The sequence below is a fragment of the Marmota flaviventris genome, chromosome X (genome assembly GCF_047511675.1).
Source record: "Marmota flaviventris isolate mMarFla1 chromosome X, mMarFla1.hap1, whole genome shotgun sequence".
NCBI classification, from domain to species: Eukaryota; Metazoa; Chordata; class Mammalia; order Rodentia; family Sciuridae; genus Marmota; species Marmota flaviventris.
The window spans coordinates 56,270,028-56,295,906 of record NC_092518.1 but is presented as its reverse complement, the minus strand read 5'-3'; the positions used below and the strand labels follow the sequence as shown (position 1 = coordinate 56,295,906).

Below are 25,879 nucleotides of genomic sequence, written 5' to 3'. Positions count from 1 at the left end.
CTTTATCCATTCCTCTGTTGATGGACATCTAGGTTGGTTCCATAGCTTAACTATTGTGAATTGTGCTGCTATAAACATTGATGTGGCTGCATCACTATAGTATGCTGATTTTAAATCCTTTGGGTATAAGCCAAAGAGTGGGATAACTGAGTCAAATGGTGGTTCCATTTCTAGTTTTTGAGGAATCTCCACACTGCTTTCCAGGATGATTGCACTAATTTACCATCCCACCAACAGTGTATAAGTGTACCCCTTCTCCACATCCTCACCAACATTTCTCATTACTTGTATTCTTTTTTGATACCAGGAATTGAACCTAGAAGTGCTTAACCACTGAACCACAGCCCAGCCCTTTTTTATATTTTATTTAGAGACAGGGTCTTGCTTAGTTGCTTAGGGCCTTGATAAGTTGCTGAGGCTGGCTTTGAACTCACAATCCCCTGGCTTCAGACTCTCAAGAGTAAACAAAGTTGGTTAAAATTCTTTAGTAGACAATTTAAAACATGATTTTTTATTTGCTCTTTTTAGATACACATGACAGTGGAGTGTATTTTGAGATATTATACATACATGGAGTATAACTTATTCTAATCAAGATCCCATTCCATCTGTTTGGTTCCTTTGCCCATTTATTGATTGGGTTTTGGGGTTTTTTGTGATTTCTTTTGGTGTTAAGCTTTCTGAATTCTTTGTGTATCCTGGAAATTAATGCCTTATCTCAGGAGAGGGTGGCAAAGATTTTCTTCCCTTCTGTAGACTCTCTTCATCCTCTTGATTGTTTCCTTTGCTGTGAAGAAGTTTCTTAGTTTGAAACCACCCCATTTACTTATTTTTGGTTTTACTTTTTAAAAATATATTTATTTTTTAGTTGTAGTTGGACACAATACCTTTATTTTATTTGTTTATTTTTATGTGGTGCTGAGGATCAAACCCAGGCCTCACATGTGCTAGGTGAGTGTTCTACCACTGAGCCACAACCCCAGCCCTTGGTTTTACTTCTTACACTTGAAGAGTCTTGTTAGGGAAGTCAGTTCCTGACATGTTGTAGTATTTGGCCTAAATTTTCTTCTAGTAGGTGCAGGGTTTCTGGTCCAATACCTAGGTCTTGGATCCACTTTGAGTTGAGTTTTGCACAGGATGAGAGGGATTACATTTCATTTTACTACATATGGATTTCAGTTTTCCCAGCATCATTTGTTGAAGAGGCTATCTTTTCTCCAGTGTATATTTATGGCACCTTTGAGATAATTGTATTTATGTGGGTTTCTCTCTGAGTCCTCTCTTCTATTCCATTGGTGATCTTGCCTGTTTTGGTACCAGTACTATGCTGTTTTTGTTATTGTAGCTCTGAAGTAATGGGTATGGGATTGTGATTCCTCCTGCTCCACTATTCTCGCTAAGGATTGCTTTGGCTATTCTGGGCCTCTTATTTTTCCAAATGAATTTCATGACTGCTCTATTTCTATGAATAGGAATTGCATTAAATCTGTATAGTGCTTTTGGTAATATGGCCATTTTGACAGTATTAATTCTGCCTGCAAGAACATGGGAGATCTTTTCATCATCTAAGTTTTCTTATTTCTTTTCTTAGTGTTCTGTAGTTTTCATTGTAAAAGTCTTTTATGTGGGTTTCTCTCTGAGTCCTCTGTTCTATTTCATTTTGTTTGTTTGTTTGGTTTTTGTTTTTTGTGTTTTTTTTTTTAGGCTATTTTGAATGGGATTGTTTCCTTAATTTCTCTTTCAATTGATTTATCATTAGTGTATAGGAACACGATTGATTTATGGGTGTTAATTTTGTATGCTGCTACTTTGCTGAATTCATTTGAGTTCTAGAAGTTTTCTGGTAGAGTTTTTGGGTCTTCTAAATGTATGATCAATGTTGTTGGTAAATAGAAATAGTTTGATCTCTTCTTTTACTGTTTGTATCCCTTTAATTTCTTTCTTTTGCCTAATTGCTCTGGCTAGAGTTTATGATTAGTAGAAGTGGTAAAAGAGGGCATCCCTGTCTTGTTCCCAGTTTTTAGAGTGAATGCTTCCAGTTTTTCTCTGTTTAGAATGATGTTGGCCCTGGGTTTGTTGTATATAGCTTTTTCTATCCTGAGGTATGTTTCCTCTATCCCTGGTTTTTTAGTGTTTTAATCATGAATGGGTGCTATGTTTTGTCAGATGCTTTCTCTAAATGTTGGCACATTTTTTAAGAGAAGCCAGACACCTGGGATTTTATGTGAAATCTCCCAATTGTTACCCAAGTAATTTTTTAAAGCTTTTCATTGAGATATAACTTATGTATAGAAACGTGTATATTATAGGTGTATGACTCAATCCATTTTTACAAAACTGGATTAATTTTTTTGTATGGGCCAAATAGACTGGGTTGACTTGTAAGCTCAGGTTATTTGAAGAACTCTATAATTTAGTTAAGAATTAATTTGGACTGGGGTTGTGGCTCAATGGTAGAACACTTTCCTAGCATGTGTGAGGCACTGGATTCAAACTTCAACATCCATAAAAATAATAAAAGAAAGGTATCTATCTACAACTAAAAATATTTAAACAAAAAGAATTCACTTATAGGAAATACCTTTGAGGAGATACATCATCAAAATGCAATGTATAGACATTGTTTGGGTTGTGATTCAAAGATAACAAATGTAAAAGAAAGAACATTTGTGAAATAATTTGGCATTGTGAATCTTGACTGGTTGCACAATAATGTTAAAGACTTTTAAATTATTTTAGACTTGATATAGTTGGGTTTTTGTCAAGGGAGTGGTACTGGGGATTGTACCCGGGGACTGGCACATACTAGTCAAGTGCTCTCCCACTGAACTATATCTCCAGCCCTATTTGATTTTTATTTTGAGACTGGGTCTCACTGAGTTGCCCGGGCTGGCCTTAAACTTGAAATCTTCCTGCCTAAGCCTTCAAGTTGTTGGGATTATAGGCATGTGCCACCTGGCCTGGCTTCAGTTGGGTTTTTAAGATAGGTTCTATTGTCTTTTTCAGTAGATGTTATGTTTAGAGCAGTTTTAGGTTTGTGGCAAGATCAGGTGGAAGTTACAGAGTTCCAGTCCATTCCTGCCCCCATATACACACAGCCTCCCACACTGCCAACATCTCACGCTAGATCTAGTGGTATATTGTATGAATTGGTGAGCCTATATTGACACATTATTGTCATCCAAAGTTCACAGTTTACAGAAGGATTCATTCTTGGTGTTGTATATTCTATGATTTTTGGCAATTGAATTACCTGTATCCATCATTTTAATGTGGCATACATAATTTTTTTAAAGTATGCTTAGTGACACATACTGAACAATTAATTAATGTATCTAATTATATGAAGCTGAAATTTGCTTCAAAATAACTTGGGAGGAGTCTGAAAAGTTCAATTATAAATAAAAGAAGATTAACCATGTGTTGATAGGTGCTGAAGGTGGTTAATAGGTACATGGAGTTCATTATATTAGTCTTTTTTTTGTTGTTGTTGTTGCAGGGATTGAACCCGGGGCACATCCACTGAGCCACATCCTCAGCCCTTTTTTTTTTTTGAATTTTTTTAATATTTATTTTTCAGTTTTCAGTGGACACAACATCTTTATTTTATTTTTACGTGGTGCTGAGGATCGAACCCAGCGCCCCACGCATGCCAGGTGAGCGCGTTACCGCTTGAGCCACATCCCCAGCCCCCAGCCCCAGCCCTTTTTATTTTTTATTTTGATACAGATTTTCACTGAGTTGCTGAGGCTGACTTTGAACTTGTGTTCCTCCTGCTTCAGCCTCCTGAGTGGCTGGGATTACAGTTGTGTGCCACCACCCCTGGCTGTATTAGTCTATTTTTGTTTTTGTGTTTGAAATTCTCCATTTCTAAAAGTAGAGCAAAATTCCAAATTTAAGATGAAGCATAATTTTTTCTGAGTCTAGAATAATGGACATATTGCGGGTGACAGAATATATAAAACTCTGAAACTAAAGTTTGCAAAGTTAATGGCATTTTCTTATTTTATTTATAGGGCCTGAGAGTCAATATACTAAGACTGCTCAGGAAATTGTGAATGTCTGTTACCAGACTTTGACTGAGGTAGGTGATAAGAAGGAGTCCCCTTATGATCTAGCTCCCTGAAGTCTTTGTTTCCTTGAAAGAAGAGCCTTCCCTGACCATCCTATTTTAAGATGCAACATCCTACCCTCTACTCTCACTCTAGATTCCCTATGTCCTTTCCTGCTTTATTTATCATTTATGTTCTGCCACGAGATTAAAAGTTCCTTGAATACTGGGGTATTTTTGTCTGCTTTGGTTACATTTTTATTTCCAGTGCCTAAAACATTGAACAAATTTATTAATTGTCTTTGTTTCTCAGTATGATGAACATTTGACTCAACTTGAGAAGGATATTTGTACAGCTAAAGAAGCGGCTTTGGAGGAAGCAGAATTAGAAAGCCTAGACCCAATGACCCCAGGGCCCTACACTCCTCAGGTGAGTCTGAGGGCTAGTAATTTTCTCTAATAATTTTCTTATTGGTTTGGGAAATTGGGAACACGTTAACAGATCTATTACTGAGTTACCGTTCTTCTCTGTCCTTCCTCTTCATATGCCTTTCGTGTGCTTTCTTGTCTTCTCAAAGGCTAAGGTGAGTGAGGGCCATGGGTCTTGGTGGCCTTGTTAAATCCAGAAGAGGCAGCTGTGGGATGAATGAGTGGGTGGGGTCTTAGTTGTTTAGACAGCATTTGGGAATACTAGATCATCCCTGAGTCACTCTCGTTCTTTTATCCATAACTTTTGGGGTCCTAAGACATCCCCTAGAATGCAAGCTGCTTGGTTATAGATACAGGCCACATTGTTTCTGTGCCTTATAAATGCCTAATTACTCATTCCCTATGGCTGAGATGTCACTCATTTTCCTGGATTGACTCCCTCTCCTGGTAAATAAAAACAGGTGATATTTATAATGTCTTAAATTTACATGTCAAAAAAACTAGAGAGTAAGGTAAATAAGACTTTTAGTCTTTCTGATCTGAATATACTTGAACATACTCTAAGAGGGTTGTCATATGTCCAGAGTAGAAAATAACAGGCTATAACTGGTGCTTGGTTTCTGTATTGGAGACACTGGTAGGATGGGAAACATGAGGTTTGACATAAAACAGTTCTGGGCTTGAGTCTTAGCTCTGCTACTGTCTAGCTTTGTGATCTTGGGAAGCTACCTTTCTAACTCAGTTTCCTTTTCTCTGAAATCTACTTTTCAGGATCATTGTAAAAATCAAATGAGCTACTTTGCCTCACACCTAATGGACATTGAGTTAATATTTGTTTTCTTCTCTGTATGAAAGTTTGTAAAGGTCCCCAGAGGCAATTTCACATTTAACCAAATATTTTAATGCAGAATTCTCCCACTCCCACAGGAAATTTTTTCATTCTGCCCAAGTTTCACTCTGAACTTATAATGCAACGTATGTCATCTCTGTTGGATTATTGCTGTCTCTATGTCTCATCCGTGCGCTCTCCCTATCTCTTTTACTCTCTCTTTCATCCCAAAACCTAGGTTACTGAGGGGCCAGGTATAAAGAACCCTCAGATACTTCTTCAAGGTCCAGAACAAGGAAAGGCTCTTGGAGTGTGTGGGCAGATTGGGTCAAGGGGGCTTGGGTGAGTGATGTTGCCCAGGAAGGCCCTATTTGCTAATAGGCCCACACCTTCCACAAGGTATTTTCTGGTAAGTTAAAGCCTGGGTATTAGCCACTGTTCTACAGAGGAGTCCAGCCACTGAGCAGCACCTTGTTTGCCCAGATCTAGGGTAGTCTAAGCCTAGTCCTTTAGTGAGTCAAAGCCTCAAGCCCAAAAGTCATCTTTCTTTCTTCCCTACCCCCTCCCACACTACCTCATGGCCGAGGAAAACCCATCAACTGTTTTCTTTCCTGAGCATTAGCTATTATTTGATATAATTGGAGTATTTCATATGAAAAGTAGGGTATAAATAATACTGTTTAATTTTTCTAGTTTACCCTTCATCATTCCTTTCACTCATACATATACATTTTAAGATAGTATGCTCAATACATTGCCTCTTAACTTGTGGAAGTTGCACATGAGTGACTGCCCTTACCCATTACTACTCTCAAATCCAAATGTAATTAGAAAGTTTTTGTGTAAATTTAACATGTCATAAAATAATTTTGATTGTATAGAAACATGGCAGTAATCACACCTTATTTTCAACTTCTAAATGGTTGTAGTCAATAATATATTTTTACTCCATTCTTTCCACCTAGTTTGCATTAGATCATACATTCAGCTTTATACTTTAAAACTATTTGTTTTGCATTTTCCTACACAGTCCTTTCTACTTTCCCCAAAAGGCTTTAAGGTTTTGTAGAAATTTCATTCCCTCATTTTCCCTTCTTCTGTTCCATCATGGTTTATCTGCTTTGTAATGCTTTAAACTCTTTTGCTTCTTTTCCTCCAAAACCTTCTTCTTAATCAGCCTTGCTTGCTTTCTTTTAAAAACACATGTAACATATGTGGGTTTTCTATTAATAAAAGTAACACATTTGCTGGGCAAATTGGAAAATAAGAAAAAAAAAGAAATAAGTTTCTGGATATCAATTCCACCACTCAGAAAGAACATCCACCAATTAATATGTTGGTGTGTGTTTTCTTGCATATCTGTGATGTACATGTGTGTTCATAGACATATTTTTTGGGAGGGGGACCAGGGATTGAACTGAGGGGCACTCAACCACTGAACCATGTCCCCACCACATCCCAAGCTCTATTTTGTATTTTATTAGAGACAGGGTCTCACTGAGTTGCTTAGTGCCTCACTAAATTGCTGAGGCTGACTTTGAACTCATGATCCTCCTGCCTCCGCCTCCTGAGCCGCTGGGATTACAGGCGTGCACCACCGTGCCCGGCCCCATAGACACATTTTTAAAATTAGATTGATCAATATAGATGTATATTATTTTTTTCACTTTATGTTATGAACATTTTATCTAGTCCTTGCTGTTATTGAATAGTCCATTTGCTAAACCCTGTTCTTTTCAGGGAAGAAAAGAGGGAAAGGATCTGTAATTTACTGAGTGCCACCATTGGATACCTCTCTCTCTTAATTTTCATAACTCTGTGAGGTAGACATTATCATCCCTTTTTTATAGTTGAAGAGACCAAGGGTTAGAGAGAATAAGTCATTTGTTAAAGTTACTTAGCTAGCAAGTGGTGGAGCCAGAACTCAAACCCAGGGCATTTTGCTTCAAAGCCCATGATTTTTTTCCACACTGTTTTGTTTTGTGGCTTACTCTGACAAGCTCATAAACTGTCAAACCATTCCATGCTCTTATTAGAATTGAAATGCTTTATTCTATTTCCTCTTAGATGTCTCTAAATCAAATAATCAAAATAGCACTGGTATGAAGCCCTAGGCCTAAAAACAAGACTTAGAAAAAAGTAGGTTATTGACCAGAGAAGCTATTAGAACATAAAATTGTCCTTAGCTTTGATGCATTTCTGCTTTAGGCTTCTTATTATATACACTTGATGCCTATCTGCTAGAATAGGCAACATTTGTAAGATTACAAAAAAAAAAAATTGTCCTTTTGTAAAGTTATACCAAACTATGTTTTCTCTTTAACTGGATTGCTCTGCATGACCTTTTTCTGCAGTGAATGCTCTAAAGGGAAATTCTCTGTGTTTCCTTTCCCTTCCTTTGGTAGAAGCTAAATTATGTGTTTTGTGCCATAGCCTCCTGATTTGTATGATACCAACACATCCCTCAGTATGTCTCGAGATGCCTCTGTATTTCAAGATGAGAGCAATATGTCTGTCTTGGATATTCCCACTGCTACTCCAGAAAAGCAGATAACACAGGTAGGGCGTTTTTGTTTTTGTTTTTTTCTCTCTGTGTGGTTGGTAGTATGCCTGGGGGGTGAGGGGTGGAGGAATGGTGGGGGTGATATGATATACATCATGAATGACTGGGCCCCTTGGCCCTGTGAATGAAGGCTTAGAAATGTGATTGGGGGACGGATGGGGGTAGGGAACAGGTTACATGACTGGCATTGTCTTCTGTCTGTTCCCATGGGCAGAGTCAAAGCACAGCAGAATTTCAGGGAATGTCCATGTGTATAAAAGTTTACCAGGCGTCAGAGCAACCTAACAGGTGATGGAAAGACCAACCGCATTCAGAGTTAAAAATAATTGTCCTGCTACTTTATGTATGTTATAATCTGAATTAAGACTATTTATAAAATTAAATTTTAAAAATTGGCCTTTTCAAGAAGTATCAGAAGATACTCCTAGTGTGAAGCCAGAAATCCTACAGTTATTCTCAGTCAGGGTTCCACTGGAGAGTATAAATCCCATGAGGGTTTTTCTAGACCAAAGAGTCTAACACAAGCTATAACAAAACCCTGGGTTAGAAAGGAAACATCTCCTTGTGAAGATACAGTTAAGAGTAGACCAAGGACTTTCCAGTCCTTTGGTTTTCTTACCCTGGCTGTGATTTCCAAAGAATGATTGGGGAAAGTGCACATGCCTTGAGCTGTGTAAATAGCCCCCACTAGCAGTGGGTTTGGCTGAGATATCAGGGAGGAGCATCTGTCCTGGGTGAAGAACCCTGGGTTAACTCCCCCTACATGCACGTCCCTCAATGATGTGCTATTTGTGTTCCTTACTCAGATGCGCCAGGGCCGAGGTAGGCTGGGCGAGGAAGACTCTGATGTAGATATTGAAGGGTATGATGATGAGGAGGAGGATGGGAAACCTAAGACTCCAGCCCCAGTGAGTATACTTAACAGAAAGCTTATGGTTACATTATACCCTTATATGATAGGAGCCCCAACAGTACAGGGCAGGCCAAATCCCAAGGTGATAATCAGAGTGTCTCCATAGTGAGCCCTGATCCAACTTTAATCCTTGGACCAGCTAAACAAATCTATCCACCAAAATTATTTAACTTCTTGTGAGGCAGCAAGGGGGTGGTATGGGACTGGAGGTGGCTTCTGGTTTCTTACTTAGTCAGTTGATGGGGCATTGACCCTCCCTGGTCTCATTCAGGAAGGTGAAGAAGGAGATGGTGATCTTGCAGATGAAGAAGAAGGAACTGTGCAACAGCCTCAAGCCAGTGTCCTATATGAGGACTTGCTTATGTCTGAAGGAGAAGATGATGAGGAAGATGCTGGAAGTGATGAAGAAGGAGACAATCCTTTCTCTGGTAAGTCTTGCTCCTTTGCATTTGCTCCTATAAGTTCTTGGCCACATTTGTTATTATCCAGAAGCTGCCTTTTTTATTGACGTCCCATTAACAGACATGAGATATACTAAGCACTCACTCACAGGATGACCACGTTCATTAGCCTTAGAGGAACTGAGAAACACAACACAGCAGGTACAGTAGGCAGCAGTGGAAAAGGCAATGCCTAAGTGGCAACTTGGATTTGGATATTTGCTGAAGATGAGAATGAAATATTATATGTGGCAACAGGGAAGGAAATTAAGAAAAAAGATAATTGTTTAGGGATGTATTCTGGATTAATGTCAGTAGTAGGGGGAAGTAATGGAGGGGATATAGGAAATAGGTTGGACTGAAATGAAGAAAGGAAGTTGTTAACTTAGATTCAGATTCTAAACTAGATCTTTCCACTGTTGACCCTAGGCATTTTACAAGAGAGGCATCTGAGGTAAGGAATATAGACAAGATGCCTATGTAAATATATGAGAGGAACTGATTTTGGAAGACCAAGCTAAAGATGTTAATTCTGCCAAGTTTATCTTTTTATTTTTTTTGTACCTGTGATTGAGCCCAGGGGTACTTTACCACTGAGCCACACCCCTTCCCCTTTTTATTTTTTGAGCAGGGTCTCACTAAGTTGCTTAGAGCCTTGCTAAATTGCTGAGGCTGGCCTTGAACTTGGAATCCTTTAGTCTCCTGAGCTGCTGGAATTATAGGCATGTGCCACCACACCCAGCCAAGTTTATCTTTTTTTTTTTAAATTTGTTCTACTTAGCTATACATAATAGTAGAATGTATTTTGACAAATTGTATACAAATGGAGTACAACTTCTTCTTTTGACTGTACATGGTGCAGAGTCACACCAGTAGTGTAATCATACATGTATATAGGGTAATAATATCTGTCTCATTCCACCGTCCTTCCCACTCCCACTTATCTTTTTTTTTTTTTTTAGTATTTTTTTAGTTATAGAGGGACACACAATATTTTTGTTTATTAGTTTATTTTGTATGTGGTGCTGAGGATCGAACCAGTTTGTCACACATGCTAGGCAAGCGCTCTGCCACTGAGCTACAGCTACAGCCCCCCAGTTTATCTTTTAATGAACCAGAATCTGTCTTTTTTTACAGCTATTCAGTTGAGTGAAAGTGGAAGTGACTCAGATGTGGCATCTGGTGGTATAAGACCCAAACAGCCCCGCCTGCTTCAGGAGAACACAAGGATGGGCATGGAAAATGAAGAAAGCATGATGTCCTATGAGGGAGACGGTGGGGAGGCTTCCCATGGTTTGGAGGATAGCAACATCAGGTAATGGGCAGCAACATGCTACAGGGCTGTGGCATCAGTGCCCAGCTATGATGTCAAAGAGTCTAGCATCAGATTGCTTTCATCCAGCAAACATTTCCTGTGCACCTACTAAGGCCAGGCATTGTGCTAGGCCCTGGGGAACCAGAGGAGCAAGATATATCCTGCTGTTGAGGAGCTCTTCTAGTAGAAGAGACTGACACAAACAAATCATTACAAATACAATGTGATAAGTGCTAAAACATAAGTAGGTACAAAGTGTCAAGACACCATTGAGGAAGGAGCATCTCATTCTGCTTGGTGTAATCAGGGAGAGTTTCACAGACAGAACATTTGAACTGGGCCTTATGGGATGAATAAGAGTCTACTAAGTAGATATTATGGCAGTAGATGGGTAGGTCTTTACAGATAAAACAATATATTCAAAGGCATAAAAATAAAACATAAAATGTATTCCAAAGCAAAGGGAGATTGTTGGGGAGTAGTTCCAGAAGTAGCAAGAGGTTAGTGGAGGATCTAAAGCATGCTAAAAAAATTTGGGTTTGGTTCTATGGGTGTTAGGAATTATCACTTTAAGGAAAAGGAATTAACATCAGGTTTACATGTTACATAACTCTTAGGAAAATATGGGATAGATGATGAGGGTATCAACAGGGTTTTATTAGGAGGAAGGGAAAATGAAGGGGCATATTTATTTAAGAGTTAGTTAAAAGGTAGATAATTTGAGTTAGAAGGTAAGGAGGTCAGGTAAATAATGAAAGGGAATGTTACCAAGATAGCAAAGAAGAAGAATGGTATTAGGGTGAGATAAGGAAGGAGAGAAAAATGAATTTGACTTTGGGTATGTTGCATTTAATATACATATGATACACCTAGCCAGCAAGCAGTTAGGAATCATATTTATTTTAGCAAAGATGTAGTTCCTTCCTTTAACAAGTTTAGTCTACAGGAAATCTAACACAGGTAAACAGGAAAACACAGTGTAACATAAAAAGCACTGTGGCAGGCAATTGTGGGGTTTTTCTGGGGTTTGGGGAAGGGGGGAAGGGAGCTGGTTAAAGAAGGTAACTACGGGAAATATGAATACTTATTAGCTACATAAAGAAGAAAGCAGAGGACATTCCAAAGACCAGGAAATTCTTGAGGACCCAGAGGCATGAAATATTTTTAGAGAATACAAATAGATAAGTGTGGCTGGAGCTTTTGATTGATCCATGTAAGATATGTAATAGAAATGATTTAACAGGCTAGTGATGTACCTGAGTGGTAGAGTGCTTGCTTAGCATACATGAGGCATTGGGTTTGATCTCCAGCAATGCTAAATAAATAAATGTTTTAAAAAATGATTTAAAGAGATAGATAAGGACCAAATTTTGCAGGACCTAAAAGTTTTGGTTAGGCATTGAATACGAGAAGTATGATCTGATTTACAGTTTAGAAAGATTGCTTTGTTCCCCAAAAGAAAATGGGCAAAAGACATGAATTAATAATTCACAAAAGAAATGCCAATAAATGCGTGAAAAATGCCTTACCTAATAATCAAAGAAATACAGTAAAACAATTGAATTGCAATTTTTTAACCTATCAGACTGGTGAAGATTAAAATGGATGATAATGCCCAATGTTGGAAAGAGTGTGAGGAAAAAGAGATTCTCAAACTACTGGTGGTAATGTAAATTGATAAAATACAGTGAATGCGAGAGAGGTATTACAATTTATCACTATAAATAATTTTTCTAATGTACATCCCTGTTGGGCCCAAAATTCCATATATAGGAAATTATTCTGTTGGAGTAATAAAACACCTTCGTTAAGATGTTTGTGTAAGGATGTTTATCACAGCATTGTTTCTAATAGTGGCAAAATTGGAGACAGTTTAATTGTCCTAGTAAGAGATTGTTAAATAAATCATGTTACAGCCCTATACAGCAGAATACCATGCAGCTATTAAAATTATGCTATAGACATGTTTATTGACACAGAAAGATGTTCATTATAATCATTAGTGAAAAAAGCAGATTCCTGAATAACATGTAGAGTATCTCACTTGTAAATTTTAAACAAATGTTTAAGCATCTAAAGTGCATAGAAAAAAGTTGCAAGGTCATATACCAAAAGATTATTTCTGGATGGTGGAGTTATTGGTGTTTTTTTTTGTTTTTTTTTTTTTTATGGTGTATGTTCTAAATTTTTTTAAAATAGTGAACGCGCATTACTTGTGTGATTTTTCTTTTTTTAAGTAAAATTCAGAATAAACAAACAAACAAAAAATAAAGAGCACTCTGGCAGAAGCATGAAGATTTAATTGGAGGAGAGCAGGACTAGAGGAATGAAGACTTATTTCAGTAGTACAGGCCAGAGATAACAAAGGACTGATACAAGGCAAGCAGTGTAGGCATGGAAAAGAGGGATAGAAACGAGATATACTAAAGAGAGCATCTTTAAGATTATTGATTAAATTTGGATACATAGGTGAGCCTAAGTATAAGTGGTAGATGGAATCTTGAGTTTGTCAGAGCGTTTGTGGTCATGTTAGTTGGCAGTGTGTGTTGTTCATGTGTAGGGGAGTTTTGTTCTTGTGTATATGAAGTTGGCAAGTTGATGTTTTTGAACAGGATCATTTTTCTCTCAGGGGCATGTAGAACAGTACAGAACCAGTTACTTTAGTTTCCAGGGGAGATGAGATGGGCTGATCCCTTGGTGGCACTGAGAATGGGAATGGTCAGCTAGAGGACAATGCCCGAGCTTGAGAGATGACATGTTTCTCTTCTCAGTTATGGGAGCTATGAGGAGCCTGATCCCAAGTCGAACACCCAAGACACAAGCTTCAGCAGCATCGGTGGGTATGAGGTATCAGAGGAGGAAGAAGATGAGGAGGAAGAGCAGCGCTCTGGGCCGAGTGTACTAAGCCAGGTCCACCTGTCAGAGGACGAGGAGGACAGTGAGGATTTCCACTCCATTGCTGGGGACAGTGACTTGGACTTTGATGAATGAGGCTTCCTTTGGGCCTCTTTGGTCAGCTTTCCCTGTTCTCCAGCCTAGGTGGTTCACCTTTGCCCAATTTGTTCATATTTGTACAGTGTCTGATCCTGAAATCACCAGATTAACTAACACCTTAGCCTTTAATAATAGGTAAATGATACTAAATCACCTCTCCTGATCTTCTCGGGGCAATGTCACCCTTTGATTTGAAACAGAGCAACCTGCTTCCTCCCCTACTCCTACCAAAAAGAGAGAGCAAGCTCACTCTTTTCTAGTGCCCTCATTTAACTCCATTTATTACTTTTGATATACTTTTTCCCTGGGGAAAGAGGAGAAATTATGAAAGGATTAATAATTTTATGTCCTCTTGGTATATTAGAAATTTTCCAAGCATGGTATTATTTTGATTTTCTAATTTGCAGGCTGGAATAGATGAGAACACTCCTGCTGAAACAGAGAATTGGGTTCTGGTGGGTTTGTACCACACTTTAAAAACAAACCTGTTGGACAGACTGTCCATTAATTTATTATTTATTTGATTAAACAATGCCTTGTTCCTAAAGAATTTGAGGCAAATGACTTAAGTCCTCTGAAACAGCCTGTATGTCAGAAATGATATGTTGCCATGTAAATGTGTTCTGTTCCTCCTCCCTGTCCCCACAGGGGAAATGGTAGGTAAATGGTAAGTTCCTTAGGGCAAAGACTGTGTCTTCTGTTTCTTTTCATGCTTAGGATATGGTTCTGTGCAAAATAGCTGCTCAGTAAATGTTCCTAGAATCACTGAACCCTCAAAAGATGTATTACTGAGTATCTGCTCTATGATTAGCACTTTATCAGATCCTTGGGATGCAAAGATAAATAAGGCACATTCCTTTTACTCAAAGGGATAAAGCTGTGGGAGGGGAATGGGAATTCAAAACATGTTAATAAATCATTATAGTACTGTGAGATAAGTGCAATTAAGAAGCTAGCTATAAAGGATAGGGAAAAATAGAGGAGTGATCATGTTTGAAAAAAGTCAGGGAAGTCTTCCTGGAGGTAATTTTTAAGCTGATTATTGAAGAATAAATTAGTAGGAGCTTGCCAGATGGAAAAGTCCAGGCAGAGTGTAACATGAAGTGAAAAGGCCAAAATCTAGAAATGGCAGAGTGTGTTCCTAGTTTGTTTGTTTGTTTGTTTGTACCTGCCTTATTTCAGAAAGGATTTAGGTGGTTTATGATCCAGTCTCTTCAGTGCCGGAATGGCTAGAGATGAGACTGAAAGATGGGCAGGAAGCATATCAAGAGCTTTGAATTTGATGCTAATTAATGAATTTTATATTATGGAAACTGAAAGCTAGAGGAGTGATATAATCAGATTTGTGTTTTAGAAATTTTCTGTATATCTAATGAAGAAAGAAATTGAAGAATCATATGTAACAGACATGTATGATCCCATTTTTGTAAAAGACAAAACCATGTGTGTATATTTATGTGTGTTTATATGTACTTGTATATGCAAAGGAAAAGGTCTGAAAGGATATATGCTAAATTGTTCATGATGATAACCTCTGGGGAATGGGAATGCAGGGGAGGGGGTTTATGTGGTTGTATGTATACTAGGTGGGTATTGTATTTTTATTTCTGTATTGTTTGAATTTTTTTACAATTATGTATTATTTTCGTAATAAAAAATTTTTAAATTCCAGTAATAGTGTGGAGAATGGTTTGCATGGAGCAAATCTAGATCAAGTAAGGGGGAATGGAGCCATGAGTATTGGGGTTGGGAGGAGGGAGATGGATTTGAGACTTCTTTAGAAGGGGTAGAATCAATAAGACTTTGACCTATTGACTTTGGGGGATGAAGAAAGGAAGACTGGAAGGTGACATCAAGAATTTTAGTTTGGGAAATTGGATGGGTACATGATATTCATTCAGCATTCATCAAGCCATCTGTTTTTATCAAGCAGTTCAACACATGCTAATACAGAAGTAAGATATAACAAGGAACTTAAGGTCTAGAATGAGAGAGATGTAAATAGACAATAAAAATGGTCATTCCAGTAAATGGTTATTTACAAGATTTCTTGGTAAGAAGAATGAGTTCTGAACCCTGCTTGTGCAATAAGGAGACCCTTAAATGATAGACCATGAAGTATAAGGAGTTTATCAGAGATTGGGGTGCAAGACAATCTAGACAAAGGACATAATATTTAGGAGTACAAAATATATCCATGGAATTACAGGTAGCTCTGGATGACTGGAATATAGGGAACATATGTAATAATAATTCCAGCTGGGCACGATGGCATTTGCCTATAATCCCAGATGCTCAGGAGGCTGAGACAGAAGGTTCGTGAGTTCAAAGCCAGCCTCAGTGGCAAGGTGCTTAGCAACTCAGTGAGACCTTATCTATAAATAAAATACAAAATAGGGCTGGGGATGTGGCTCAGTGGTTGAGTGCCCCTGAGTTTAATCCCTGGTACTTCCCCCATAAAAAAAAAAATATATATATATATAAAATGATCCCAAGCCTTGGAATCAAATGCTTATTTTAGAGCAATCACTCTGGCAGCAGTATGAATGTGGCTAGAGTAGAGAGGAGTGATGATAGATGAGAGATGATGGAAACCTAACTGTTAACTGAGGCAATGACAGTAGGGATGGAATGAGAAGTATGTCTTAGAGATAGATAATGGAAACTAAGAGACAGTGGAACCTAGGGTTCTGATTTTAGGTGACAGAGTAAATGGTGATACCATTCCCTGTAAAAGTTGAGGGCCTTTGGAAGGTAGGGGAAATTGCTATTTGATTGGAAGCATGCGAGCCAGCTATAAGGCTTAAGATTTGTGCAACCTTGTGAAGAGGTGAAATCACCCAGGAGCATGGAGGACCAAATCTTGGTGAAGACCAATAATGTGCCATCAGAAATAGAAAAACTGAAGAATGGTATTCTCAAATTGAGGAAGGAGTTTTAAGAAAGAAAAAAAGACACCATATATGCCAGAGATGTAAGTAAAATCAGGTCTGAGAGACAACCTTTGAATTTGGCAATGAGAAGGTTCCTGGTAACATGAGCTAGCTAAAGCAGTTGAGCAGAGTAGTGAGATTGAAATGCAGCCAGAGGCAGGGTGAGGAACAGATAGATGAGAGGTGAGAAAGTGATGATGAATAGAGATCATAGACCACTCTTCAAGAAATTAAGCTTTGAAGAATAAAAGAGGTAGTCTTAAGATGGAAGATAAATAGGCCTATGCTTACAAAGTTATAGAATAGGTGGGGTTTGATTTCATTTAGGGGACAAACAAGTCTGTGTTTGCATATTTACAGAGTATACAAAAAGATTGGGCAAGATGCACTTCAGACTTGATGCTTCTAGGAGTGAGGTGGAATAGAGGGGCTGACTTCACTCAAAACCTTTCTGTTTAAGCATTTTTGCTTGTTTGTTTTTATTTTCTGATGGTCACTGAGGAAAATGGGAGCTGGAGCTGACTAGAGAACCATCAGAGGATTACTGGGTGTTTAATGCACAAGTGAGGTACTGTTAATTTTAAATGGTACCAATTTATTGTGTGATTTTTTTTTTCTCCAGGGGTGTTTAGCAACAAAGCTATCAGGGTATAGAAGCAGAAAAGGTTAAAAAAAAATAAAAGTCTGAGTTGAAGACCTGGTTATGAGAGAGAGACTGGTGGATTTCATTTCATTTACCCTTTCTTGATTATTTTGTACCCATCTAGTGTTGGACAAGTAAATGTGAGAGTATGAGAAATGATAAAATATAAAACAGTGTACTTTGAAGGTACAGAGAGGGACATCTAACACCAACCCTGGAGCTAAGGGAGATCTTCCCAGAGATAACTAGTAGTTAGCTGGACAAAGAAGGCATCGGGATTGGGAATGGATAACATTCCATCAGAGAAAATAGGATGTGCAAAGAGCATGTGACTATAAATAGGGGTGGCTAGAGTATGGTGCACATGGAAGAAACTGGTAAGAACCAAAACTAGAATTAGGATGCAGACCCTGGGAAGCTCTAGATATTTTTCTAAGGAATTTAGATTTTATCCTAAAAGCAGCATGGACCTTTTCATAGACTTGGATTGCTTTAGTAGCAATTCAGAATGTGAATTTTATGAGAATAGGACTGGAAATGATTGTGACAGTCATTTTAGGCAAGGCATGAGTTGTTTTTTTTTTAATTTTTTGTTTTTAGTTGTAGTTGGACATAATACCTTTATTTTATTTATTTATTTTTATGCGGTGCTGACGATTGAACCCAATGCCTCACACATGCTTGGTGAGCACTATACCACTGAGTTACAACCCCAGCCCCCATGAGTTCGTTTTAAGATAAGAACAGTGGGCAGAGATTTGAGAGAATATAGGAGGTAGAATCTATAAAACTTGGTAACTGATTAGATGTGGGATGGGATGTTTCTGTCCATCAGTTAATAAATATTCATTAAATTTAGTGCTAAGCATAGTCCCAGATGCTCTAAATGCAGCAGTGATTTTGTAAAACATAGTTCCCTCTCTTGAATAGTTTAGAATTTAGTAGGGGAAGTAGAAAAAAATGAGAATGAGAGAAGTATTATGAAAATAAAAGTGATGTGAAAGGGTGTGAGATGAGAGTTCTAATTTAATGGTCAGAGAAGGCCTTGCTGGGTATCTGCCATTGTCATATAAATATGTATTTATTGCTTTGGTAAAATTAAAATACTTTCTAAAATTTGAAAACATAAGCAATGAAAGAACCATAAAAGATTCTTTAAAAACCTGACCCAAGAAGTATGGGGAAACTGGGTTACACTATTGAGGAAAACCAGAGGACAGGAGTTTGAAAGGACAGAAAGGTCAGCAGTGTCTAGAACTTAAGAAAGGGCAATCAGGTAAGGCCTGAAATTTGTCATTTGGATTTGACAATTGGTGAACCTAGTGAAAGCAGTTTATTTAGAATGGTGGGTGCAGAAACCAGATGGCAGGTGGGTTGGAGAATTGAATGCGAGGAAGTAGAAACAGTTTCTGGGAGCTTGATTTGATAAAATAATAGCTATCGTTCATTGTGCCAGCCTCTCTGCAGGGAACCCTACAATGACCTCATCTAACCCTAAACAATCTATGAGATAGGTATTATTATTTTCATTTTACAAATGGGGAAATTGTTCAGGGTCACACCAGGAGAGGTATTAGCCTTGGACTGGAGAAGGACTACCATTAAATTAAAGCCAGAAAGATGAGTTATTGTAGGGCTGGGATGTAGCTCAGTAATAGAGTGCTTGCCTGGAAATGTGATCTCAGGTTGATATTTGCAAATCAATGTGAAAATAACCAAGGTTTTTTTTTCTGTTGGTAGTTGAAGCTATTTTCCCCCCAGTTCCGTGGCTTTAGGACTTATAGTACGATATTTGCTAAATAAAAGTCTGGTGCAGTGGCACACATCTATAGTCCCCACTACTCAGGAGAATGAGACAGGGATCACTTGAGCCCAGGAGTTCAAGACCAGCCTAGTAAAATAGCAAGGCCCCATCTGAAATAAATAAAAAAAACACTGATTCCTATCTAGGGGAGAACAGTAGTTGTCTGTATATTTTACAGAAGTCCAAGTGATTCTCCCCACTACCTTTTTTTTTTTCCAGTGCTTGGGATTGAACTCAGGGCATTGCTCATACTGGGCAAGCACTACACCACTGAGCTACATCCCCAGCCCTCCTAGTAATTTGAGACGTTTGGGAAACTGATCTAGCAGCCTTCCCAAATTAATATTATCCTTTGTATCAGCTGTTTTTAAACTAGTGCACATCAGAATGGGGTAGGGATTACTTAATGTAAATCTCAATTCCTGAGCTTGAAATATGCATTTATAATATGCCACTTGTAATTCTGATGCAGATATTCCACAAAATAATAACAGCAGCATTTTAAATAATAAATATTTGGTAAGCATAAGTACTTTAGAGGAAATATAGAGCCATACTTTTTAAGTTATTTGTTTAATATTGCAAATATAGCCCTTGCTTTTGGTTCATAATAATAGTCAAGTTTTTTTAAATAATGAATTATTCTTAATATTTTATATTTTATCCATTTATAAATGTCATTTATAAACTATTAGAGTTACATATAAATTCTGCAAATTTGGTTTAAATGGATACAAGACTTTCAAAATCATTTCTTTTAAATTTTGCTTGTATAGGTTTGGATTTTCCACATTTTGGGGACTCGGAATCCAGTGTTTTCAGTCAACTCCATATTACGGCTTTTCAACTTATTTAAATATCCACTCATCTTGATTTACATTAAAATAAAAGTGTGTGCATATATCCTGTGTTTGTGACTCTATCACTTATATACTACAAATAAATATTTTCCATAAAAATTTTTATTTAGGCTGGGCACAGTGGAGCATGCATGCCGGTAATCCAAGCTACTGAGGAGGCCAAAGCAGAAGGATCACAAATTCATGGTAACTTGTGAGACCCTGTCTCAAAATAAAATTTAAAAATGGCTGGGATATAGCTTAGTGGTAGAGCACTTGCCTACCATATATGAGGCCCTGGATTTAATTCTCAGCACCACAAAAGAAATTTGACTCAGTTATCCTATAATATACGTAAGAAGTGTTCAAATAGCAGAATAAGCGGCTGGGGTTATAGCTTAGTGGTAGTGTGCTTGCCTAGCACACGTGAAGCACTGGGTTCAATACACAGCACTACATAAAAATAAATAAATAAAAGTATTGTGTCCATGTATAACTACAAATATTAAGAAATTAGCAGAATTAAATTACATTTTGATAGAAGGCATGTCATATCAGTAATGACAAAATTACCCTCTCTTCCTATGAAATCAGGACTACCTTAAGAGGAGGAAAAGGCTATATTATAAAATTGGAGGCAACTAAATGGTCAAAAGTAGAGAAATCTGGGCTGGGGATGTGGCTCAAGCAGTAGCGCGCTCGCCTGGCATTCGTGCGGCCCGGGTTCCATCCTCAGCACCACATACAAACAAAGATGTTGTGTCTGCCAAAAACTAAAAAATATTTTAAAAATTCTCTCTCTCTCTCTCTCTCTCTCTCTCTCTCTCTCTTTAAAAAAAAGTAGAGAAATCATTAAATACTTAGAAAGGAAAAGAATATATAAATAAGAAATACAGATGGCTGGGACACCAGAGATATTGTTGTAACTATAAAGTGTATCAGTAGTAAGTTTATCAGAAGCTGCTTATTTTAGACCAAGCATTTCCTGAATTTCTCAATCCTAATTTTTCCATTTTGCTTCCTTTAAAATGATATTCCCATAGTGCTGGGCACATAATATGACCATGTGTGCAAGAGTTTTTAAACCAGAACATCTGCCCCCACAGTATTCAGGATTGAACTCAGCCTTGCTCATGCCAAGTATAAGCCAGCCCTAAACCAGACTTTTTGTTTCTTTTTCCCTAAAATACATGGGGGCTTAAGATAAACTTTGACAGAAAATAAAAGTTCTGGACCAAAGTTGTGGGTGAGTACCTCCTAGATTTGTGGTAGTGGGGGGATTTTTTAAAAAAAAAACCTTCAAGTGACAGGGAAGGATTTCCTCTCATCTCCAATCCCTGCTTCAGAAAACTTGATGAAATTTCTCCAGTATTGCAAAATTTCTTAGGTTTTAACACTTAAACTCACAAGCAGCCCAGGAGGGATGGTGCACACCTGTAATCCCAGCAGCTCAGGAGGCTGAGTTAGGATTACAAGTTCAAAGCCAGCCTCAGCAATTTAGCAAGGCTCTAATCAACTTAGTGAGACCCTGTCTCAAAAAAAAAAAAAATGGCTGGGCATGTGGCTCAGCAGTAAAGTGCCCCTGGGTTCAATCCCTGGTACAAAAACAAACAACAAAAAAGTGCCAATTGATTGCTTATCAATAAGGACTTCTCAGTCTTTTACTTTTGTTCTGCTCCATCAAACAGTGGTTTAAAATAATCTATCTTAACCTCTTTGGAAGGTATGGACAACTTGCAAATTATAATAAAATACAAAAGCTGTGGATCCTTCCTCCAGAAAAAAGTGCACATTACACATAAGGTTTTGTATGTAATATCAGGCATGTTTGCCACCGGTTAAATAAACTAAGTTAAAAAAAATGGTATAGTCTTAGGTTTAAAGTGAGTCTCTCTTCAAAGGACTCAAGTCTCAAACAATAGGGCACAATTTAAATACTCCTGAATTTTAAAATTAAGGATCATAGGCAGCCAAGCATGGTGATGCATGGCTGTAATTCTAGCTACTTGGAAGGCTGAGGCAGTAGGATCATCAATTTGAGGTCAGCTTGGGCAACTTAGCAAGACTCTGTCTCAAAATAAAAAATAAATAAATAGGGCTATGGATGTATCTCAGTGGTAGAGTACACCTAGGTTGGATCCTCAGTTAAACCCCCCCCCCCCACCAAATTGCCAATTTATAATGGAAGGAAAGATTAGGGAAACACATTTTGTTCTCTTAAGGTACATTTATAAATCATTTTACCCCCTTGAGCCTTCTAAATGCCAGGTAGAACTCCAGACTCTAGTAGAATCTTTCTGGACAAGAAGAAAAAAAGCATTTCAAAAAAAAATCCACATTTCCAATCCATGTTCTATAGAAAAATCATAATGTGGTAGTTTGAAATACAGGCTTTGGTGTCTTACTCAAGTGGCTCTCACCACTTATGTGACCTTGAGCAATTTATCAAGGTTTTATGCCCTCAATTATATGACAGGGTTATAGTGAGAATCAAAGAATATTGTGCCTATAACATGCTTAGCACAGTTCCTGCCTGTTATGGTTTGGATATAGTTTGAGTGTATCCCTCATTAAGGATTCCTGTGTTGGAAGCTTGGTTTTCCATGTGAAAATGTTGGGAAGTGGTGATGCATTTAAGAGGTGGGGCTTAGTGTAAAGCAGTTAGGACAAATTAGGGGTGCTACTCTTGGAAGGAGTACATTAACATACTATCCCATTAGTTCATTAGAGGCTGAATTGTTTTAAAAAGTAAGCATGACCTCCCTCCCTATTCTCTGGCTTCCTGTCTCACCATGTGATCTCTTCCTCTCATGATCTCGTCATGATGTCATCCATCATGATGTGACACAGCCAACAAGGCCCTCACCAGAGGCTAAATAGATGGGACCCTCCAATCATGGACTATAATCTTCCAAAATTGTGAGTTAAATAAACCTGTACTCAGCCTCAGGTCTTTTGTTATATCAACAGAAAATAGACTATATGCTGGCACATAGTAAACACCCAGTATATGTTAGCTATTCTTGTTAATACCTTTCTGAATAAGCAATAGTTCATACATTTAGACCAATTGGAATTATTTTAACTATCCTTAACTTAAAATCTTAATGTTAATTTCCAAACACCAGTTTGCTAAGAGCCATAGCCAAGTAGTAATGATGCATGACATTTTTGGTTGAAAGGTGACACCAGCAAGCCATTGAGATGAGATGATTATGTTAAGATCTGCATTCAAATGGATATTAGACCCCTGCTGTTTACCTCAGCCTGCTACGGGACTCCTGGAGAGTTCCCATTGGTTGGGGAAGTGCGGTAGGAGGGAATTCTGGAGGAGGGAGTTCCTGTTGGTGTCCAGGAGAACGCCGCGTGTGTGGGTTGGCAGATTTCCCGGGAGCTTACAGGGTATTGGCGGGAGTTTCAAAAATAAAATTTGTTCCTGTTTGAGTGGCTCGTAATTTTTGTGCCCAGCTAGACTGCGGCACCAGTTAGTCTTCTTGTATTGCAGACTAAGTAGAAATCCCGAAGAGAGAAGTTTTTCAAAATTTTCTGAGACCTTTCAAACTCCCATCCCCTTAAAAATTTTCTCATATTCAGATTTGCTTCCATCATGACCCAGAGTTGTATTCTCAGTGCTTTGGTGAACCCCTGTTTCAGATGAAAGTGTATAAAAGTAGGGGAGAAACTTCAGAACCACTTATTGACTCTATCTGATTCTAGTAGGTCTAAAAAACAACTTTTCAACATACTTGACTATCCTCTATTTGAAATAAACTCTTTATGACAAAAAATAAAAGCAAAACACAAATACTTGAAGGCACTAGACAGTTCCATGTACTATAATACAAACACTTGTGGATATGAAAAAGGCATAGGAATTTATTTACCACTAACTTTAGTGGTAAATAATTTAAAAAATTATTTTAGCTTCCAAATTTCTTCACATATTACCAAAATCCAAGTTAAAAATAAAGATTTAAGATTTTAAATGGTTTGCTTCTTATTTCATTTTCTCTTATTTCCTTTTTTCTTTCAACTTTATAATCAAGTTGTGAGCTAATGGATGTAACTTATATGTATGAATTCTCCTAATTTAGAACAACAAATGCCAGAATGTACAGAATTTGTTTACCAGAAAATGTAATACAATTTTTTTAAAAGATAAGATGAAGAAATTTCTTATAATTAAACCAGAAGGTATTCCCTTTAACTCAATCCCAGCATGATTTTTTTTTACCTTGTTAAATTGCCAAGTCTGGTCATGAACTTATATTCTTCCTGCATCAACCTCCTGAGTCACTGGGATTACAGGTGTGTGCCATTGCACTTGGCTTTTTTTTTTTTTAACCTTTTTTTTTTAGACAGGGTGTTGCTATTTGCCCAGGCTGACCTTGAACTTTTGATCCTCCTGCCTCAGCCTCCCCAGTAGCTGGGATTACATTTTGTGCCACCTCACAGAGCTACATGATTTTTCATTAATATTTATAAGTAAGCTCACTCACAGTAAATGCATACATTCAATTAATGTAAATTTTTACATCCCAGTGTATTTGGTTGATTTCTAATTTGAAGAAGTCAACCCATTTTGGCCAGAACGTGGTGGTGCCCACCTGTAATCCCAGTGACTTGGGAGGCTGAGGCAGGAGGACTACAAGTTCAAAGCCAGCCTTAGCAATTTAATGAGACCCTCAGCAACTTGGCAAGAACCTGTCTCAAAATAAATAAAATAAAATAAAATAAAAGGGCTGGGGATGTAGCTCAGTGGTTAAGGGCCCTTGGGTTCAATCCCCAGTACCAAAAAAAAAGTCATATTATATAAAATTGTATAATACATACATTATATAAATTCTAGGTTTTTCTGTGCATACCTCTAATTACTCAAGCTTCAGACAGTTAGACTGCTTTTAATGTCAGCTGGAAACTGCCTAGAGCTATCCCTTGGTGTCACACGTTGCCATAGACCATGTCCTGAGAGTTAGTCTCGATATATAGGTCAGACAAAGCTATGTTGTTCTGTGCCCTAATTATAAATTTTAATTATCCCTTCTTTCTTCCAGCATATGCTATCCTGCATTTTTCTGGGAACTTATTTTCTTGGCCCATTTGTAATATACTGCTTTAGAGCTTAGAGACTGTTCAAAGATGCTACTGTGCATGATTTATAAAATGAACTAGATGACATCTGACATTGTTCTCAAATTAAGATAACATTAGTGTCTAAGAACATAGCTCTAAAGTTAAATTCCTGTGCTCATATTCTGGACTTTTTTTTTTTTGGCAAATCCCAAGGGTTTCTGATCTCTGAATTTAGAATGATAGGATTATTGTAAAGATTAAATGAATGGCCAGGTGTGGTGGTACATGTTTGTTTGTAATCACAATTACTGGAAAGGCTGAGGTGGGAGGATTGCCTGAGCCCAGGAGTTTGAGGCAAGATTGAGCAATATGGGAGTGCTGGTCTTAAAAAAAAGAATGAAAACAAAAAACCTGGGTATGGTGGTGCATACCTGTAATCCAAGTTACTTGTGAGGCTGAGAAAGAAGGATTGCAAGTTTGAGGTCAGCCTGGGCAATTTAGCAAGACTCTTGTCTCAAAATAACTTTTTGAAATTAATTAATGTATTTATTTATTTTGACTGAACCTGGGGCAATTTACCCCTGAGCTACAAAGTCTCACTAAATTGCCAAGGCTGGCCTTGAACTTGGGATCCTCCTGCCTCGGCTTCCCAAGTTACAGCAGTTACAGTTGTGTTGTGTCACCACACCTGACAATTTAAAAAAAAAAGGGCTGGGGATATAGCTCAGTGGTAAAGCACTTCTGGGTTCAATCCCTAGTACTGCCAAAAAAAAAAAAAAAAGATTGAATGAAATAATACATGTGTAGTGCTTAGAATATTTCTGGCATACAGCAAACGTGTGTGTGTGTGTGTGGGTGCACGTGCGCGTGTGCTAGGGATCAAACCCAGGGCCTTTGCATGCTAAACATTTGCTCTATCAGTAAGCTATACTCCCAAACCCAACAGGTGCTCTCATAGAGTGCTGGAAGAAGTATAAATTTGTATAAGTCCAATATATTTATTTGGTTCTGGGATTGAATCCAGGGCCTACAGCATGCTAAGCACATGCTCTT

General features: G+C 37.9%; 1 protein-coding gene and 1 long non-coding RNA gene across 5 annotated transcripts in view; one reads left to right on the top strand and one right to left on the bottom strand.

Annotated features, from left to right (window-relative positions):
- Taf1 (TATA-box binding protein associated factor 1) overlaps positions 1 to 15,205 on the top strand; it is a 78,057-nt gene extending 62,852 nt beyond the window's left edge. For 2 of the 4 annotated variants that reach the window (XM_071606756.1, XM_071606755.1), the window contains exons 33-39: positions 4,017 to 4,084; positions 4,365 to 4,481; positions 7,743 to 7,868; positions 8,679 to 8,780; positions 9,057 to 9,213; positions 10,363 to 10,540; positions 13,312 to 15,205. In XM_071606756.1, the coding sequence (XP_071462857.1) occupies positions 4,017 to 4,084; positions 4,365 to 4,481; positions 7,743 to 7,868; positions 8,679 to 8,780; positions 9,057 to 9,213; positions 10,363 to 10,540; positions 13,312 to 13,531 (968 nt within the window). In that variant the 3' untranslated portion in view covers positions 13,532 to 15,205. The remainder of the gene's footprint in view (positions 1 to 4,016; positions 4,085 to 4,364; positions 4,482 to 7,742; positions 7,869 to 8,678; positions 8,781 to 9,056; positions 9,214 to 10,362; positions 10,541 to 13,311) is intronic. The other 2 variants (XM_027935810.2, XM_027935809.3) reach the window with 1 other exon arrangement.
- Positions 1 to 25,879, bottom strand: part of LOC139703090 (uncharacterized) — a 639,290-nt gene that overhangs the window by 202,607 nt on the left and 410,804 nt on the right. The window lies entirely within an intron of this gene.